Source organism: Toxorhynchites rutilus, chromosome 2 (genome assembly GCF_029784135.1).
Source record: "Toxorhynchites rutilus septentrionalis strain SRP chromosome 2, ASM2978413v1, whole genome shotgun sequence".
In the NCBI taxonomy this organism is placed as follows: domain Eukaryota; kingdom Metazoa; phylum Arthropoda; class Insecta; order Diptera; family Culicidae; genus Toxorhynchites; species Toxorhynchites rutilus.
In genome coordinates this window covers 118,762,109-118,782,476 of record NC_073745.1, presented here as the reverse complement: position 1 = coordinate 118,782,476, position 20,368 = coordinate 118,762,109, and the positions used below count along the sequence as shown (strand labels likewise).

At 39.0% G+C, this 20,368-nt stretch overlaps 1 protein-coding gene across 4 annotated transcripts in view; it reads right to left on the bottom strand.

Moving 5' to 3' along the window:
* The window catches only part of LOC129769228 (uncharacterized), a 150,422-nt gene extending 137,860 nt beyond the window's left edge, over positions 1-12,562 (bottom strand). Inside the window, exons 1-2 of one of the 4 annotated variants that reach the window (XM_055771333.1) lie at positions 12,468-12,562; positions 11,544-12,129 (exon numbers count right to left, since the gene is read on the bottom strand). In XM_055771333.1, the coding sequence (XP_055627308.1) occupies positions 11,544-11,921 (378 nt within the window). In that variant the 5' untranslated portion in view covers positions 11,922-12,129; positions 12,468-12,562. Of the gene's footprint in view, positions 1-11,543; positions 12,130-12,365 lie in introns of all 4 variants that reach the window. The other 3 variants (XM_055771334.1, XM_055771335.1, XM_055771336.1) reach the window with 3 other exon arrangements.
* Positions 12,563-20,368: the final 7,806 nt, after the last annotated feature.

The window sequence follows — 20,368 nt, the reverse complement described above, 5'->3', positions numbered from 1 at the left end:
CTCCGAGGAAATTACCCGAATTATTATCGAAACCACGATTTTCGCTAAATGCTCCTTTCAGTTCGGCCTGTAAAAAACTTTTCTGTACTCTAATCCATCAAATTTGGAGCCCTGAAAAGGGCCGTTGATTATATGCTAAACTAATATAGCACGCTCTCCTCGGATACGATGGGCCAGCTGGATGTCCTTGGGCATGTTGTGACGCGTTTTGCATGGATAGCACACAAATTGGTATCTTCGAATAAGCCTCCTGCAGCGTCATAGCCGCGGAACTTTGGAAGCGCAAGTCGGTTTTGAAGTCCTGAGCAATTCCACGATCCAAATGCTGCAAAGGTAGCTGCGGATCAGCAATTCGGTCGACTTCTGATAGCGATGAATTTCACGCAAAGTTCCCGGTCGATAGCGATGTGGCTTCTCCACCTATCCTGCTACTGGTGCGCTTATCCGAGCTGACTTCGTGTGCCTTACCACCGCATGACTAACGAGCTGTCTGCGAAAGACTAACGAGCTCGAGTCCTCACGGTGCGAGAGTAGAGTAAGAAATGAACGAAAGCAAAGGAAGCGTCATTTTATAAACCATAAAAGTATAGAATCTAAATACCACCCTTATTATATTCGTGAGTATACAGTAAGCTTATATAATAAAGAGGGTGGGGTTTACATTCGATTCTTTTATGTTTTATAAAATGACACTTCCCTTGCTTTCGTTCATTTCTTACTCTACTCTCGCACCGTGAGGACTCGTTTCATCGGGACTAAGCAGACAGCTCGTTAGTCCTTCGGTGGTAAGGCACCACGAAAGCAGCTCGGATAAGCGCACCAGCCGCAGGAAGCGTGAAGAAGCCACATCGCTATTGACTGGGAACTTCGCATGAAATTCGTCGCTATCAAAAGTCGACCGAATTGCTGATCCGCAAGCTACCTTTGCAGCATTTGGTTCGTGGAATTGCTCAGGACTTCAAAACCGACTTGCGCTTCCAAAGTTTCGCGGTTATGACGTTGCAGGAGGCTTATTCGAAGATACCAATTTGTGTGCTATCCATGCAAAACGCGTCACATCATGCCCAAGGACATCCAGCTGGCCCATCGTATCCGAGGAGAGCGTGCTATATTAGCTTAGCATATAATCAACAGCCCTTTTCAGGGCTCCAAATTTGATGGATTAGAGCTCAGAAAAGTTTTTTACTGGCCGAACTTAAAGGAGCATTTAGCGAAAATCGTGGTGTCGATGATAATTCGATACCGATAGGTGCCATGGATATGGATTTCATAATGAAGAATATGAAATATATGACATGATGTAGTGAATATATCCCCATATCGAAGAAATCACTTCGATGAAACTGTTTACCGTTTGTCGTTTTTAAGTGTTGGGAAAGGGCATTATTTTTGCTGAGTAAATTCCAAGAAAAAAACCATTCCTTCTTTAAGCGTGATTCATTCTGCTTCGGAACAACGGAGCAGTGATAATCATTTCATACAAAAGATAAAATGTCCAAGAGTTATATGATTGCTATTTATTGAGTCGGAAAATTGTTTCAATAGCTTAATGATAGCTTCGAAAACAGGTTATAAAATGACGTTTCCTTTGCTTTTGTTCATTTCTTACTCTACTCTCGCACCGTGACGACTCGTTTGTTTGGGACCAAGCAGATAGCAGGTTAGTCTTTCAGTGGTAAGGCACACGAAAGCAGCTCGGATAAGCGCACCAGCCGCAGGATAGGTGAAGAAGCCACATCGCTATCGACCGGGAACTTTGCGTGAAATTCATCGCTATCGGAAGTCGACCGAATTGCTGATCCGCAAGCTACCTTTGCAGCTTTCGGATCGTGGAATTGCTCAGGACTTCAAAACCGACTTGCGCTTCCAGAGTTCCGCGGTTATGACGCTGCAGGAGGCTTATTCGAAGATACAAATTTGTGTGCTATCCACGTAAAACGCGTCACATCATGACATTCAGCTGGCCCGTCGAATCCAAGGAGAGGGTGCTATATTAGCTTAGCATATAATCAACGGCCCTTTTCAGGGCTCCAAATTTGATGTATTAGAGTTCAGACAAGTTTTTTGCAGGCCAAACTGAAACGAGAATTTTCGTTTGCATGCCATACAGCATTGAGAAAATTCCGGAAAGATCTAATCGTTGCTGAAAAATAATCTGCCAGTTCCCTGGGAATTGAAAAATACATCCATGCGAAAGAGTTTATTTTAATGTTTTCTAATTATATGGCGAACACAGCGACCAAATACATTTGATTTCGTAATTTTTCAATCAAGTGTAATTAGCTGGAAAGCTTCTGAAGATTATTCTTTCCCATCAGTAGGATATTTTCGTATCCAATAATGGATGCATAACATGAAAAACGGAAAATGTTTCGTATCGCCAAAATTATATAATTTTCAATCGATTATTGCTCAGTCGCCGAAATTTTCATACTCAGAGAGTTCATTCTCCTCTAGTTTGCCTTCCAAATTGCCATCGTAAACCACACCTTCTCTCGATTCAATCACGCACGAAAAGCATACTGAAATGATATTCTGGTGGTGAAACCCATTCATTTTTCGTGAGGCGTCGTGCACAAATTACGTAACGCGATAAGGGGGGAGGGGTTAGATGTTGCGTTACTTTCTGTTTATTAGAGATAGGAAATTGCGTTACGAAAGGGGGGGGGGGAGGTTCAAAATCCGGATTTTTGCGTTACGTAATTTGTGCACGACGCCTGAGGACATCGACAAGACAACATCGTTACTGAACGAGCTGAACGGCGAGGGATCGAGGTATTCATTACCTGGCTTGACCTGACCTGAAATGCAATCAGTTTGTTTTAACTGTGAGGGAGCGCAGAAAAGCCGATCGATCAGTAGGAGAAGAGAAGGTGACTAAGAGAGTATCAGCATCGAAATACGGTTCCTCGGGAAGACATAGAAGCAGCCGCCACACACACACACATACACGCGCGCAACTCTTTTCGTTTGCTGGTTATCGAGAGGAAACCTGGAAAGAAATGATCGTTGCTGAAAAATAATCTGCCAGTTCCCCTTGGAATTGAAAATTACATTCAAGCGAGTTTATTTTAATGTTTTCTATCCATATAATACTGCGACCACATACATTTGGTTTTGTGATTTGTCAATCAAGTGCAGTTAACAGGAAAGCTTCTGAAGATTATTCTTCAGAACAAGGTTTTTGTATCCAATATTGGATGCATAAAACCTTGAGTCTTCAAAGTAACACTCTCGTTTTTGAAGTCACCCAAATATTTATTTATTCATTCATTCAGGATGGATTTAGATTCAACTTCAAACAAATGATCCCTAAATCAACGATAGTCCTACGTCACCCTTGCGGTTATACCATAGATATAACCCACTTCCTGTTTTTGATCCAAAAACTTGTTTCAATAGTCTTAAAATTGCTTTCAAAACAGGCTATTGAAATCACCAATCGGTATATAAGCGAGCGGCGCTCGGAAATCCACTCAGTTCTAATTGAACAGCGATTGGAGCATGTTGTCGCTGTTGCGGTGAAGCTCTTTATTTATCATGAAAGCGCGGATGAACGGTGTCACCAAGAGCCTGTTTGTGCACCCTAGGCCAGAAGGGAATCTATCAGGAGGAGAGTGATGCCACAAACGGTTCCCTGGGAAGACATCGCTACACACACATACACGCGCGGCTATTAACAGGTGGTTATCGAGTTGGCATTAACCACTGGTGGGCTTCCAGTATCGAGGAAAATGTGCAAATATCTAATTGTTACTGAAAATAATCTGCCAGTTCCTCTGGGAATTTTCAAAATATATTCATGTGAAAGAGTTTAATTGAATGTTTTCTATCCATGTAACACTGTGACCAAATACATTTGGTTTTGTGGTTTTTCAATCAATCGCAATTAACAGGATAGCTTCAGAAGATTATTCTTCCCCATCAGTAGGATATTTCCGTATCCAATATTGTATGCGCCCGCAATCGATTATTACTCAGTCGCCGAAAGTTCCGAGCTCAGAGAGTTCATTCCCCTCTAGTTTGCCTTCCAAATTGCCATCGTAAACCACACCTTCTCTCGATTCAATCACACACAAAAAGCATACTTAAGCGATATTCTGGTGGTGAGACACATTCATTTTTCGTGAGGACATCGACAAGACAACATCGTTGCCTAACGTGCTGGAGGAGGTGGACGGCGAAGGATCGACACATACACGCGCAGAACTCTTTCCGTTAGGATGCCATTCAGCATCGAGAGAGTTCCGGAAAGATCTAATCATTGCTGGAAAATAATCTGCCAGTTCCTTTGGGAATTTTCAAAATATATTCATGTGAAAGAGTTTAATTGAATGTTTTCTATCCATGTAACACTGTGACCAAATATGTTTCAATCAAGTGCAATTAACAGGTGGTTATCGAGTTGGTATTAACCACTGGTGGGCTTCCAGTATCGAGGAAAATGTGGAAATAACTAATCGTTACTGAAAATAATCTGCCAGTTCCTCTGGGAATTTTCAAAATATATTCATGTGAAAGAGTTTAATTGAATGTTTTCTATCCATGTAACACTGTGACCAAATACATTTGGTTTTGTGGTTTTTCAATCAATCGCAATTAACAGGAAACCTGCAGAAGATTATTCTTCCCCATCAGTAGGATATTTCCGTATCCAATATTGTATGCCCCCGCAATCGATTATTGCTCAGTCGCCGAAAGTTCCGAGCTCAGAGAGTTCATTCCCCTCTAGTTTGCCTTCCAAATTGCCATCGTAAACCACACCTTCTCTCGATTCAATCACACACAAAAAGCATACTTAAGCGATATTCTGGTGGTGAGACACATTCATTTTTCGTGAGGACATCGACAAGACAACATCGTTGCCTAACGTGCTGGAGGAGGTGGACGGCGAAGGATCGACACATACACGCGCAGAACTCTTTCCGTTAGGATGCCATTCAGCATCGAGAAAGTTCCGGAAAGATCTAATCAATGCTGGAAAATAATCTGCCAGTTCCTCTGGGAATTTTCAAAATATATTCATGTGAAAGAGTTTAATTGAATGTTTTCTATCCATGTAACACTGTGACCAAATACATTTGGTTTTGTGGTTTTTCAATCAATCGCAATTAACAGGATAGCTTCAGAAGATTATTCTTCCCCATCAGTAGGATATTTCCGTATCCAATATTGTATGCGCCCGCAATCGATTATTACTCAGTCGCCGAAAGTTCCGAGCTCAGAGAGTTCATTCCCCTCTAGTTTGCCTTCCAAATTGCCATCGTAAACCACACCTTCTCTCGATTCAATCACACACAAAAAGCATACTTAAGCGATATTCTGGTGGTGAGACACATTCATTTTTCGTGAGGACATCGACAAGACAACATCGTTGCCTAACGTGCTGGAGGAGGTGGACGGCGAAGGATCGACACATACACGCGCAGAACTCTTTCCGTTAGGATGCCATTCAGCATCGAGAAAGTTCCGGAAAGATCTAATCATTGCTGGAAAATAATCTGCCAGTTCCTTTGGGAATTTTCAAAATATATTCATGTGAAAGAGTTTAATTGAATGTTTTCTATCCATGTAACACTGTGACCAAATATGTTTCAATCAAGTGCAATTAACAGGTGGTTATCGAGTTGGTATTAACCACTGGTGGGCTTCCAGTATCGAGGAAAATGTGGAAATAACTAATCGTTACTGAAAATAATCTGCCAGTTCCTCTGGGAATTTTCAAAATATATTCATGTGAAAGAGTTTAATTGAATGTTTTCTATCCATGTAACACTGTGACCAAATACATTTGGTTTTGTGGTTTTTCAATCAATCGCAATTAACAGGAAACCTGCAGAAGATTATTCTTCCCCATCAGTAGGATATTTCCGTATCCAATATTGTATGCCCCCGCAATCGATTATTGCTCAGTCGCCGAAAGTTCCGAGCTCAGAGAGTTCATTCCCCTCTAGTTTGCCTTCCAAATTGCCATCGTAAACCACACCTTCTCTCGATTCAATCACACACAAAAAGCATACTTAAGCGATATTCTGGTGGTGAGACACATTCATTTTTCGTGAGGACATCGACAAGACAACATCGTTGCCTAACGTGCTGGAGGAGGTGGACGGCAAAGGATCGACACATACACGCGCCGAACTCTTTCCGTTAGGATGCCATTCAGCATCGAGAAAGTTCCGGAAAGATCTAATCATTGCTGGAAAATAATCTGCCAGTTCCTTTGGGAATTTTCAAAATATATTCATGTGAAAGAGTTTAATTGAATGTTTTCTATCCATGTAACACTGTGACCAAAAATGTTTCAATCAAGTGCTATTAACAGGTGGTTATCGAGTTGGTATTAACCACTGGTGGGCTTCCAGTATCGAGGAAAATGTGGAAATAACTAATCGTTACTGAAAATAATCTGCCAGTTCCTTTGGGAATTTTCAAAATATATTCATGTGAAAGAGTTTAATTGAATGTTTTCTATCCATGTAACACTGTGACCAAATACATTTGGTTTTGTGGTTTTTCAATCAATCGCAATCAACAGGATAGCTTCTGAAGATTATTCTTCCCCATCAGTAGGATATTTCCGTATCCAATATTGGATGCATAAAACCTTGTGCCTCCAACGTAACGCTCTTGTTTTCGAAGTTTTCCAAATATTCATTCATTCAGAATGAATTCAGATTCAACTTCATACAAATGATCTCTAAATCAACGATAGTCCTACGTCACCATTGCGGTTATACCATAGATATAACCCACTTCCTGTTTTTTGTGCTAGTTCGGATGTGGAAGTGTATCCAGAATTTTGGAATATAGATATACACTGCATTTATTTAGATAAAAGTATATTTCATGAAAGTATGCTTTCAAACTCCAGCAGGGTAACTATACTGTTGCATGTTGTGGGGTTCGATTACATCTCAAGCGAAATATAGGAGCAAATGTGTTTATAGTTTGTGATTGATATATGAGCAGGAAGGAGCGAGTCTGATGCGAGTTGAACCAAATAAACGAGAAATGCTGATAGCTTTCGAGTCTACTGAAGTAATAAAAAATTAAATAGCTAAAAAGATATTACAAAAATTTCGATGCATTCTAAAATAATATCCGAAGTGATGAACAAGTGGATTGAATAACATAATTCCGTAGTTCTACGTCGAAAAATGCGGTCGTGTCCTAGATACAACCCATTACAATTTTTTTCCAAAAATGATTTTTTTCAAAAATTAATAACTTTTGAACTACTCGACCGATTTAGATGATCGACATATCAAATTGAAGCCAGTGAGCTAGAGCTCCATTGAAAAACTATTATATTTGCAACAAAATTTGATTTTATTTTCGTATTTATACATCGTATTTATTTACTATAGTTCACACGGTTGAATATAGAGGGTGCTAATTTTTTGACGTAGGACTACGTCTTTCATTTCTATACCGGGGTGTAAAATCAAAGTTTCGAAAACGAAAGCGTTACGCCGGGGACCGAGATTTTGAGTGTTAATAGCTCCTAAACAACTGAACAAAATGGTATGATAAACACTTCATTCGAAAGATAAAATGTCTACGCGTTCTATACTTGTTACTTTCTGATCCAAAAACTTGTTTCAATAGTCTTAAATTTGCTTTCAAAACAGGCTATTGAAATCACCAATCGGTATATAAGCGAGCGCCGCTCGGAAATCCACTCAGTTCTAATTGAACAGCGATTGGAGCATGTTGTCGCTGTTGTGGTGAAGCTCTTCATTTATCATGAAAGCGCGGATGAACGGTGTCACCAAGAGCCTGTTTGTGCACCTTAGGCCAGAAGGGAATCCATCAGGAGGAGAGTGATGCCACAAACGGTTCCCCGGGAAGATCTCGAAGCAGCCGCTACACACACACACATACACGCGCGGAATTCTTTCCGTTTGGATGCCATTCAGCATCGAGAAAGATCCGGAAAATAATCTGCCAGTTCCTCTGGGAATTTAAAAATACATTCATGTGAAAGAGTTTATTTGAATGTTTTTTATCCATGTAACACTGTGACCAAATATGTTTCAATCAAGTGCTATTAACAGATGGTTATCAAGTTAGCATAAACCACTGGTGGGCTTCCAGTATCAAGGAAAATGTGGAAATATCCAATCGTTACTGAAAATAATCTGCCAGTTTCTCTGGGAATTTAAAATTACATTCATGTGAAAGAGTTTATTTTAATGTTTTCTATTCATGTAACACTGTGACCAAATACATTTGGTATTGTGATTTTTCAATCAATCGCAATTAACCGAATAGCTTCTGAAGATTATTCTTCCCCATCAGTAGGATATTTCCGTATCCAATATTGGATGCATAAAACCTTGTGCCTCCAACGTAACGCTCTCGTTATCGAAGTTCTCCAAATATTCATTCATTCAGAATGAATTCAGATTCAACTTCAAACAAATGATCTCTAAATCAACGATAGTCCTACGTCACCCTTGCGGTTATACCATAGATATAACCCACTTCCTGTTTTTTCTATATTTTTTTAATAACTTTTTTAAAGCTGAGGTTTTTTTACATAACTTATCCAAAAATAAGAGAGGTGTTTTATTCCTATTATATTTTTAATTTTTTTTTGAAAGAAGTCAGCCGATTATCTGAATTGGTCCATTAGTTCAGGAGTTATGAATTTTGAAAAAAGGATTTTTTTTAAAAACAGGGGGAAACATGATTTTTGGGACCACCCTAAAATGGAAATGGGCGCCCTACTGAGAAAATATAAAAAAAAGGATATAATATTTTGCGATAATTTCAACGAAAATCTGAGAACCACTATATCGGTTTGTATGTATGTAAAAATGTATAATTGTATTTAAAAATTCGTATATGTATATGTGAAAGAAAAATGAAACAAAAACTTATCTTAAACGTAACGTATCTAAAGATGCTAGAGAACTACTAAAACTCTTGAAGCAGGTTCAATGACAACTTCATAGTCCAAAAAGCACTTCTGCCGAAATTTCTTCAAAAAACGTCTTGACTTGGGTGATTGATGAGCTTCCTAAGCTCTCCCGTGTGGGGTTGGCGTCCCACATTATCATGCCGGGGTTCGTCTCCCGTTCTAACCGCGCGATTTTTCGTCAAAGAAATTTCTTCCGTCTTACACTGTGGTCACGCGTAATCTAGAGCTTGCCACTCCAGAATACATTCAAGGCGTGTTTTTCGCCATAGAAATCTCAACTAAGTACTACATGGTAACTTTGATATAACGTACATTTCGCTTTCAAAATTGTACGTTGTATCGAATTGTACGTTATATCGAAGCATAATAAAGAACTCAGAAACGTAGCTTATTTATTGTGTTGATGTTAGGATAAGGTTAATGAATAAATTCAACTAGAAGACGAAGCCAGCCTTTCTCATGATGTTTCCCTTCGTACTGTTGATTAAAGCTTGATTCATTTAGAATCCAAAATCACAAAACCAGTTGTATTTCGGCAGTGGTTAAAGGTTCAGAACATGTTTTCGTATCAAAATACAGATGATTTATATTGTTCTTTCAGAAAAAAATTTTCAAAAAATTATTCCTTTACACTTTGAAAATGTGTACGTTATATCGAGTGACGTTATATCGAGGGTACGTTATATCGAAGTTCCTCTGCACCAATGAAAATGACGCAAATAATACCTACGTTGAGAAGGCAAAAGTTCCACTGGGAACGCTAGTTTCATCCAAGAAGAAAAAGAAGAAGCTCTCTGAAGCAAGTTCAATGGCAGCGAAAAAAACTTGCAAAAAAAAATGAGTGGGTTATATCTATGATATAACCGCAAGGTTGACGTGGAACTACCTTAGCTTAGCAATCATTCGTTTGTATTGATTAAATTCTTGATTGAATGAAACAGTTTCCAAATTCAATTGCGTTCAATAAATTTGCTCTGTGAGTGAAAAAAATGAACAAATGCCGTATAAAGTCAATTCATTTATTGTGATTGATTGTTCTTCGTTACAAGTAAATTTAATGACGGACCTTTTACGTTTTGTATGATGACTAGAACAAAATATATGTACGGAAGAATTATCAAACGTTTGATGAACCAGCCTAAGGCTGAAAATCTTTCCAATAAAGACAAAAAAAAATTATCAAACGATTTTTTTATTTTACATTTCTCTCTGAAGTTTTCCCTCGTCCCAAAAGTGCACATACTTCTCGAATCTCGAATTTGCTTGAAACTGGGAAGTTCATTCGCTTCTAGTGTCTGCACGGTTTTCCCAGGTTCCTAAGTTTAGAAGATCATCTTAGGACAGACATATTCCACTCTGCACAAAGGCAAGCGAGGACAAAAGTACTCGCAGTTTGCATTTATTTGCAGAGCCGATTTCCCCAGAAACCTCGGTTTTGAAGTCTGTGTTAGGGAAACACATTTCAATCGGAAAAAAATACCCCCGATTTGTATGAATTCGCAATTCCGATTTCCCCACGCTCCATGGATTTGAAGTCTGTGTTAGGGAAACACATTCCAGTCGGAACAAAAATACCCCCGACTTGCATGAATTTGAAATACCGATTTCTCCAGGCACCTTGGTTTAGAAATCTCTATTAGGGAACACATTTCGGTGGGAACAAAAGCTCCCCCTACTTTCGTGTGTTCTTCTTCTTCTTTTTGGCTTTAAGAGGGTTTAAACTTTTCAGTTCACTCGCCTCTAGGCTCTTTCGTGTGTTTGCAATGCCGATTTCGCTGCTTGGTTTTAAAGTCTGTGTTAGGGAACATTTTTCGATGAGAACAAAAGTCCCCCTACTTTCATGTATTTGCAATGCCGATTTCCCCAAGGCTGCTTGGTTTTGATGGCTGTGTTAGGGAAACCGTAAATCGGGCCAATCAAAACGATGCAGTTAGGGCGTTTAGATAACGCCTAATATTTTACAGTTATTCAATTGTTTATCTAATGAAAAACAACATTTTGTTAGTTGCGATAGATGCGTAGAAATATTCCCTATCAAGTGATGCAAACATCTCTCCTATCCAGTACGAAATGTTCGAGCTATAAGCATTCGAAATCTTTCATTTTTTCCTGCATGTTCTGTGTTTAGGTTTTCATTTTACCCTCCATATATTCCGGTTAGACGTAGTCCCACGTCAAAACTACGTATCTTCGTAAAATTGCTTATTTTTCTAATTCTTTGAAAAATTCGAAATTCAATGTTAAATCTCTTTTTCATTTCAGTTTTCCTAGGGTATATTCTTTCTCGAAGCTTAGTTTGTTTGCAACTTGTTCTTAATCAGTTTTTCTACACAACCAAAGGTATCCCAGCCACATTTTCTAAAATAAAGTTCATGCTGAATGCTAAAAAAATACATGGATCATTCAAGAAAATTATTCTTGAAAAAAAACACTCTTGGAAAACACTCAGTCTCCTAAGCCAAATTGCGTGTACAATATCTCATTAAATATTTCATCCAAAAATAGTCAATTCCGTATATTTTGATTAAAATATTTTTGATATTTTTTTTTGGCCAGAAATGTTCTATTGTAAAATGTCGTTTCATTTATGCATCCCATTCCTAAACATACTCACAATTTCATTCAACATATCGGCCAACAATATCAGCTTCAGCTTCGACAACTTTGTCCGATAGACATTCCTCTCCGATACTGCCGGCGAAGCTGCCCCCGACTGCGCACCAACCAGACTTGCATCCTGAATTGACCTTTGCCTCGGTAATCCTACACTGGAAACCACGACCGGATTCGGTGGCCGTTTCAGCACTAAAAAGGCACCACCGTTGAGATTTCTCGCGCTGCCGCTGTTAACTCCCGTGTCACCAGCGCCACCAATAGTGGCAAGGGTTCCATTTACAGCATCAGAATAGGACACAAGAGTACCCGCTCGAGCCACGGTCAGCGAAACACTTAAAATCACTAATAATCGCATTATCACTGGTAGAATTTGCATCTCATTTGAATTCTTGATGATGAGAACGACGACGGTTTTCTCGCTTCCTTTCTTCGTTTTTTTGTCAGTTTTGTCGTTTGCTTGATTGTTGATTTTTAACTTTATTACGGTTCTCTGGTTGAGCAGCGTAACAAATTCCACAGCAGATGCACAATTAAACTTCACTAGTGATTATGGCAGAAGATGATAAAAAATGTTGGATTTAGTTCTGTAATTAGGGCAAGTAGTGGAGAAAATTAAGATATTTGGTTCAGACTTTTTCGATTCTCAAACTAGAGTGAAATAATTGCATTCAATTGAAGAAATCGGATTTCAACTCAATCCCCGATTAATAGTGAACTCAAAGTATTATTCCGAAACAATTTGTGGCACTACAGTAATGATTAATCCAAGGTTTGAACCTATTCTTGATAAGGATAAGCTATCCTCTCACTGATAATTAACCTTCAAGTGCGAGTTTATCGGAAACACGCTATAACACTCAACCGCCAGCTGTCATATTTTTGGATATTTGATTTTGACTACATGAACATCAAACATAAACACCTTAATGCCACGGTTCCCGGCCAAATCTCCCGCGAACGAAACGCAAACACGCGATCACTACTTCCACTCGCAAGCGCCGACCAAAACGGACTAACACCTTGCGCGGCGAAAAAACAGCCAATGATCTGATGTGATGCGATAATGTCGAGGATGATGATGATGATGACGGTGATGATGATCATCATCAACATCATAAAGCCTGAAAGCCCCAAGTGTGCCTCAAAAAAAAGACCAGCAACACACGAAGTTCTACCTTTGGGGTCCCCTTTTTTTCTCAACGCTCCTCTCCACTGATACGGACGAACAACAAAACATACAGCACAAAACGGATAGCGATGAGATGTCGAATGAAGAACGAGAATAATTTGTGCAACATTGCGACTGATAGTGGAGAGAGAGAGAAGGAAACAGCGAGGAGTCCCCATAAGTTGGCCGCAACCTCAGGGCAGGGTGGCTCAATCGTGCTGAAACTGTCACATTCCATCATAACGTTTGTCGTACTGCATGCAGAGTTTACAGTTACACCAACCTGTCCGAAAATTATCCTTCTTTATCCATTCCGAAACCTGTCCTGAAGAAAAACAAACCGCCCTGCATTTGACCGATCGTAAGGAATTCGAAGGTATACTCGTTTTACGGATCCCTGCAATTGTAGGAGGTCTCTCGGCGCGGATTCATTTTGAAACAAAATTTAACGTTCAATGAAGCCCCTGAAATGGATCATCGATTTACGAAGGTTTTTGAGTGAGAGGGTGAGAAAGGAAACACAAACAGAAAAGTTCACGCAGAAACGATTTAAAAATACTCACCAGGTAGCATTTCCGAGAACTCGAAAGAAGGAGATGAAATATCTCTAATAAGGCAGAAAATTCAACGGCTTAATGTGTCAAATTAATCAAGACGAATTAAACGAAAAAGAACATATTCAAATATTCGTTACGACTCTATCAAAGTAAAACGGTTTGGAAACTAATGAAGTAATGGAAATACGAACAATCTAAATGTATGTGCAGTACAAGTGTTGGGTGATCCCTGCTGAGTTTGTTATAACGTTAATGTATAACATATCTCTCATATACAGTAGAAAATCAGTTATTTAGTGATATTTGAACTGCTACCTCCTAAGCTTTTTTTTCGAAACAGGTCAAAAAATTTTCTAATTTTAATCATAAACAAACGCTAGCAGCAGTCCAATTATGCTGTAATATTTTAGGGTTTCTCAGCTCCTCGGAACATTTTACATGCTCGATGATTGTTTTGTTTTTTACTCATGCAACATCTGCATAAAATTATTTTCAAAAAGTTTATTCAAAATTTGTTTATCGGTTAAAACAAAAATTGAATACACGTTTTGCTATTTTAGGAACATATTTTAATGTTAGCAAACCACATAAAACCATCTTTTATGTTATCACCGGAACGGAATTGATTTGGCCATTTAATATTTCAAATCGAGAATTCATCTGAGAAACCTGATAGCAAATTCATTATTCATTCACAGAGAAAATTCGATAGAAAAAATACACAAAACTGCATCATTCTGCGTCCATTCTAAACATTTGGTTTGCATCACAGTTGTGAGTTCTATTCACGGCATTTGAGACACTTTTCTGCAGATCTTAGACGTAATGGTCCAGGATCGTAAAAGCGTGGAACGCAAACGTTAATTATCATCCACCCGAAGTTAATTTTTAGCACATGTTATGACATCCCGATTTATTACATTGAATGAGCTGAAAAAAATGAGTGGGTTATATCTATGATATAACCGCAAGGTTGACGTGGAACTACCTTAGCTTAGCAATCATTCGTTTGTATTGATTAAATTCTTGATTGAATGAAACAGTTTCCAAATTCAATTGAGTTCAATATATTTGCTCTGTGAGTGAAAAAAATGAACAAATGCCGTGTAAAGTCAATTCATTTATTGTGATTGATTGTTCTTCGTTACAAGTAAATTTAATGACGGACCTTTTACGTTTGGTATGATGACTAGAACAAAATATATGTACGGAAGAATTATCAAACGTTTGATGAACCAGCCTAAGTTTCAGCCTAAGTTTTTTGTCAATAAAGACAAAAAAAATTATCAAACGATTATTTTATTTTACATTTCCCTCTGAAGTTTACATCCCAAAAGTGTACATACTTCTCGAATCTCGAATTTGCTTGAAACTGGGAAGTTCATTCGCTTCTAGTGGCTGCACGATTTTCCCAGGTTCCTAAGTTTAGAAGATCATGTTAGGACAGACATATTCCACTCTGCACAAAGGCAAGCGAGGACAAAAGTACTCGCAGTTTGCATTTATTTGCAGAGCCGATTTCCCCAGAAACCTCGGTTTTGAAGTCTGTGTTAGGGAAACACATTTCAATCGGAACAAAAATACCCCCGATTTGTATGAATTCGCAATGCCAATTTCCCCACGCTTCATGGATTTGAAGTCTGTGTTAGGGAAACACATTCCAGTCGGAACAAAAATACCCCCGACTTGCATGAATTTGAAATACCGATTTCTCCAGGCACCTTGGTTTAGAAATCTCTATTAGGGAACACATTTCGGTAGGAACAAAAGCTCCCCCTACTTTCGTGTGTTCTTTTCCTTCTTTTTGGCTTCAAGAGGGTTTAAACTTTTCAGTTCACTCGCCTCTAGGCTCTTTCGTGTGTTTGCAATGTCGATTTCACTGCTTGGTTTTAAAGTCTGTGTTAGGGAACATTTTTCGATGAGAACAAAAGTCCCCCTACTTTCATGTATTTGCAATGCCGATTTCCCCAAGGCTGCTTGGTTTTGATGGCTGTGTTAGGGAAACCGTAAATCGGGCCAATCAAAACGATGCAGTTAGGGCGTTTAGATAACGCCTAATATTTTACAGTTATTCAATTGTTTATCTAATGAAAAACAACATTTTGTTAGTTGCGATAGATGCGTAGAAATATTCCCTATCAAGTGATGCTATCCAGTACGAAATGTTCGAGCTATAAGCATTCGAAATCTTTCATTTTTTCCTGCATGTTCTGTGTTTAGGTTTTCATTTTACCCTCCATATATTCCGGTTAGACGTAGTCCCACGTCAAAATAACAGAAAATGTTCTACTCCCCAATACGTGTATATCATTTGTATAATATATATGCTAGAGCCAGTATGAGCGAGCGAAAGAGAAGACACATTTAAATGAAAGCATATGAAAGCTTTTCGTATAGTTTGCCAAATACACGGCCCAGACAGAGAAAGATATATCCTCGTTCATGTTCTTCTTTATCCTTTCAGAAAACACTTTCCAACTTCATTTTATGATAAGGTGTAATATTATCATGCTCTTTTATAATAGCGCTGACAGCTATAAAGGGTGTGTCACATCAAATTGCATCACGGAAAAAACGCTGTAGAAATTTAATTTTTAGGAATTATATCTTCAGCTTTCGCTTATAATCAGATAAGAGTGTATAGATCACGTTGGCCATGCTTCACTGTCAATTTTTCGTAAATTTGGAAAAATGTCGTCAAACGAAAAAGAGCGTCGTGAATTAATCCTGCGCACTCATTTCGAGAATCCGGAGTTGTCACATCGGGACATCGGTATCACAAGCGCGTAGTTAAGCAGTTTAGACGTGATCCGAGAAGTTCGGTCCAGAATGTCGCCAATAAGCTGAATTTGTCAAATTCATTCATCCAGCGGACCAAGCAGCGGGAGGCCCTGCGTACATACAAGGTTCAGAAGCCTCCTAACCGCGACGAAAGGCAAAACATGGTGGGGAAAACGCGAGCCCGGAAGCTGTACACCGAAATGCTGACGAAGCCGCATTGCCTAGTAATGGACGACGAAACCTACGTCAAAGCGGACTTTCGTCAGCTGCCGGGCCTGTTGTTCTTCTCCGCAGAGGACAAATTCAGCGTTCCGGAGGAGATTCGCAAGCAGAAACTATCCAAGTTTGCCAAAAAGTACATGGTGTGGCAAGCGATCTGCTCTTGCGGAAAGCGGAGCGCCCCCTTCGTGATGACCGGCACGGTAAACGGGCAGGTTTACCTTAAGGAGTGCCTACAGAAGCGCTTACTACCACTATTGAAGCAGCACGAGGGCCCGACCATCTTCTGGCCGGATTTCGCTTCGTGCCACTATTCAAAGGACGTGTTGGAGTGGTACGAAGCCAGCGGGGTCACCTTCGTGCCAAAGGAAATGAACCCGCCCAACGCGCCGGATCTTCGCCCAATAAAAAATTATTGGGCGATTATGAAGCAGGCCCTCCGGAAGAACCCAAAAGTTGTCAAATCGGAGGCGGACTTCAAGAGAAAATGGATTTCTGTTCAAAAAAAAACTACAACCTGACATTGTACAGAACCTTATGGACGGGGTAAAGAGGAAGGTGCGAGCATACGGGCTTGGACTCGAAGTATGAATAAAAAGAAAATGCCAAAAGTTGTTTAATAGTTTTTATTTTACTGTCTAAAATTTTCAAAAGGATCGGTCTACTGGGCGAATTTCTACAGCGTTTTTTCCGTGATGCAATTTGGTGTGACACACCCTTTATGGATAGCGTGGTCGTGTGAAATCGCTTTGCATTTCAGTCGGCCTTGGTTCGATCCCCATTGACGTCGTATTGACTTGTTTTTTGGCACAATCCCAAATGAAATGAGAAAAGAAAACAGAAAGAGATGCCTGCTGGCATACATACAAACCTTTTTTAAGGTTTTCAAACAGTTCATTATTTGCGCATTTGACGCTCTAACACACGAAATGGCATTATTTCTGCCAAGGATGAAATGTTCTCAGTCCTAGCCCTAGTTTGGGTGTAGGATTAAAAAATCGAAACACACGATATATTCTTTATTATTTTTTTTTTCATTCTAATAAGCGGCCCACTCCCTTGTGCAGATCATAAAATCAACTCTTTGATCCCTTCATTTAGTTCCTACTGACACCTCAAAACAAACAAAACAAATCATGAGACTGTTAATTAGCTGACACAATACCTATGTAGAGTTATGAAATACATATCAAAGATCGAAAAAAAACTGAATGACTGAAAACTTCATCAAATATGATATTTTTAATTGCACAAGAAACGAAAATCGCGCAAAAAAAACGTAAAAAAAATTCGCACAAAAAAAAGGACAAGATGTTACTCAATTCTGATTATTTTGTATTGTTCGATGTCTTGCAACAGATTTTCAGGCATACAAGTTTGTACAAAATAGTGCCATAATTATTGGAATCAACCTACAGATACTACTTAGCTAGACGATTAATTAATGTGTAAACATCTACCTTCAAGCGGTTCATCCCCTCCAGCGACTGCTTCGCATAATCAACGGAGGCTAGTGTGATGTGTACATATGGTTTAACATCATCGGTATCCTTCCCCTTCAAATAGTTGTCATACAATGTACTTGGGAACACTGCTTGACGCAGTATTGATTGACATCCTCTGGGTTGTCGTCAGTCTGGCATGCGGAACAAGAGAGGCAAGTCACATCGAATCATCGTCTCCCTGTGTAAACGATTGGCGAAATACAAGATGACTACCTACCCAATACTCTTCTATAGCAATGCCATATTCACAGCTAGGTCCGGCAAAAAGTACCACATCCTCGTCCGGATGATATTTTTAGATGCAAGACACTTTATGCTGTAAATCTCCCCGTTCATTGCAAGTCCCGAACAAAAAAAGAGCGGCTTCGACATTCCCTTTTCGCTGATGGCTAGCCACAGAAGCACCTTCTCTGGGAACTTGGTGTAGGAGATGTACTTCACATGGGAGCATACCTCCTTGGTTCACCCGGCCCAAAGCCCGGAACGATGTGACCACGTTTCCCTCCGTCTTCTGCTTTAACTTCAGCTGCAGTTTAAGATCGCGCAGCACCGTCGAACGAATAAACGGACGTCGTCAAACAACTGAAATTTTAGATACTTTTAGGCCTCTACAATTTAGAACAGTGGTGGCCAGGTATAGACATGGTGCAGACCGCATTATAAGTTTCATTATAGCCGCGGGCCGCAATGATTTTTTTCTCACTACTTTTCATAATGAAATGTAAAATACACGTTTTCAACTGGTACTTTTTAACTCACTTTTTATTTTAAATTAGAAAGCGTTCATTTCTATACCAGTAAAATTCATAACTCGAGAACAAAATTAGATAAAAACCCAGAACTTTTTATTGAAGGTATAAAAGTATCCAGAATTAACATCTTTGGCACAATTATTGGTTCATGGGTAGTAAACGGTTTGAGCAGCTGTTTTGCCGTTTTCCCGCACTTAAATAACGTGACAGTCGCACACGCTTCGCGTACAGACTGAACTTTATCGTTGCTAGGAAACCAAACAAGTGCTGATGGGACCACGAAACTTGGTGAGAGTGGAGGGGGGCATCGAACTACACGACTGCCGTGTTACTACTTTTCTTCGCTTCAAATTACTTTGCTGAGAGCAGTCGCGTTTTCACTGACCGTCTTATGGCTATACTTGGTGGCTGTCCACATACCACGTGGACAAGTTTAGGGGGGGGGGGGTTTGGATTTACGAAAATGTCCACATTTGTCCACGGTGAGGGGGGGGAGGTATGGATAATGTCCATGTGGACACGTTAAATACATAATTTGTAAAAAAAAAATCAAATCTGTATTTAACACTAAATAAAATTTAATCTGCATTTCCGAGAAACTTATCGGTATTTATCAAGATTGAGCTGTCTGATAGTGCTTCCCGTTCGAAAATCTATATTTTTTTCATATCGTTGAACTTCTTTGTTAATATGTGTATTCTGATAGTAACGTACATCAACCGAGAGCAACCGATTTATTTTCATTTGTTGAAGAGGATAACGACGAAACGACAGGATGAAGACATCGTAAAAGCATGTTAGAATGTTGTAATATTGAAAAAACAAGACATTGTTTTCCTAGATGGGGCTTTCGGTTCAACTTCCGCTCTTGATGAAAAAAAAAACCGTTTCGCTTTCATTTTTTTAAAACTGCCAAGGCTTCACGAAAATGGAATACAGACAAGAAATTCTTTTATGGATACACGCTAGACTAAATGTACTAAAATGGACTAAAAATGAGGTACAAACACGAAATAAAAATATTTCAGCAGAAAACATTTAATGGATCGTATTTCCGTCATCTCGTATTTCCAAACTCACAGTTTTGAAGCAAATCGTGGCTGGTAATGCAAAATCTAAGCATTCATAACGATATTGAGTGAAAAACAAATCTTTGAGCTAACCAAATGACCTCCGTTAGCTATCCTCGAAGCCTGTCTCCACCAGGAGAAAGTCTTTCTTTGTTTCAGATATTGCATGTTCAAATTTTCATTTATTCGGACCGGTGGAATAGAAAATTAAGGACAAGAATTTAGATTCATTGGATATCATAAAAAGCACGTTGCGCAGTTTTTTGACAAAAAAAACTAAGAAGTTCTGCGATTATGGAATGTTCAAGTTGCGTGAAGAATGACGAAAGATTTCATAAGATATAGCGCGGACTCGATTATATACAGTCCAGGATTTTTTTTACTGTATATAATCGAATCCTGTATATAATCGAGACAAAAAAAATTCTTTTTTTTAGTACAGGATGTAATTGTGGAACATCTAAATTAGTGGATTAAATCCATTTGGAAGTGAAAACTTGAATGTCAGGAATTATGTGTTATTATTAATTTTATTTTTAAAAATTCATATTAAACTTGATTTCTTCTATCAATCAAATTAAAGTTCTCTATTCGCTCTACAATTTGTTCTTTGACACCCAATTTCACTCTTTCTTAATTTCGCTGTCGAAAATTCGAGCAAAAATTTCAAAAATCACGTTTTTACCACACCACTTAAATTTCACTTTAACGTTGAAAGGTTACATTTTTTCTTGAAATAAGTCATATTTGAAATGTAAAAAAATATATTTC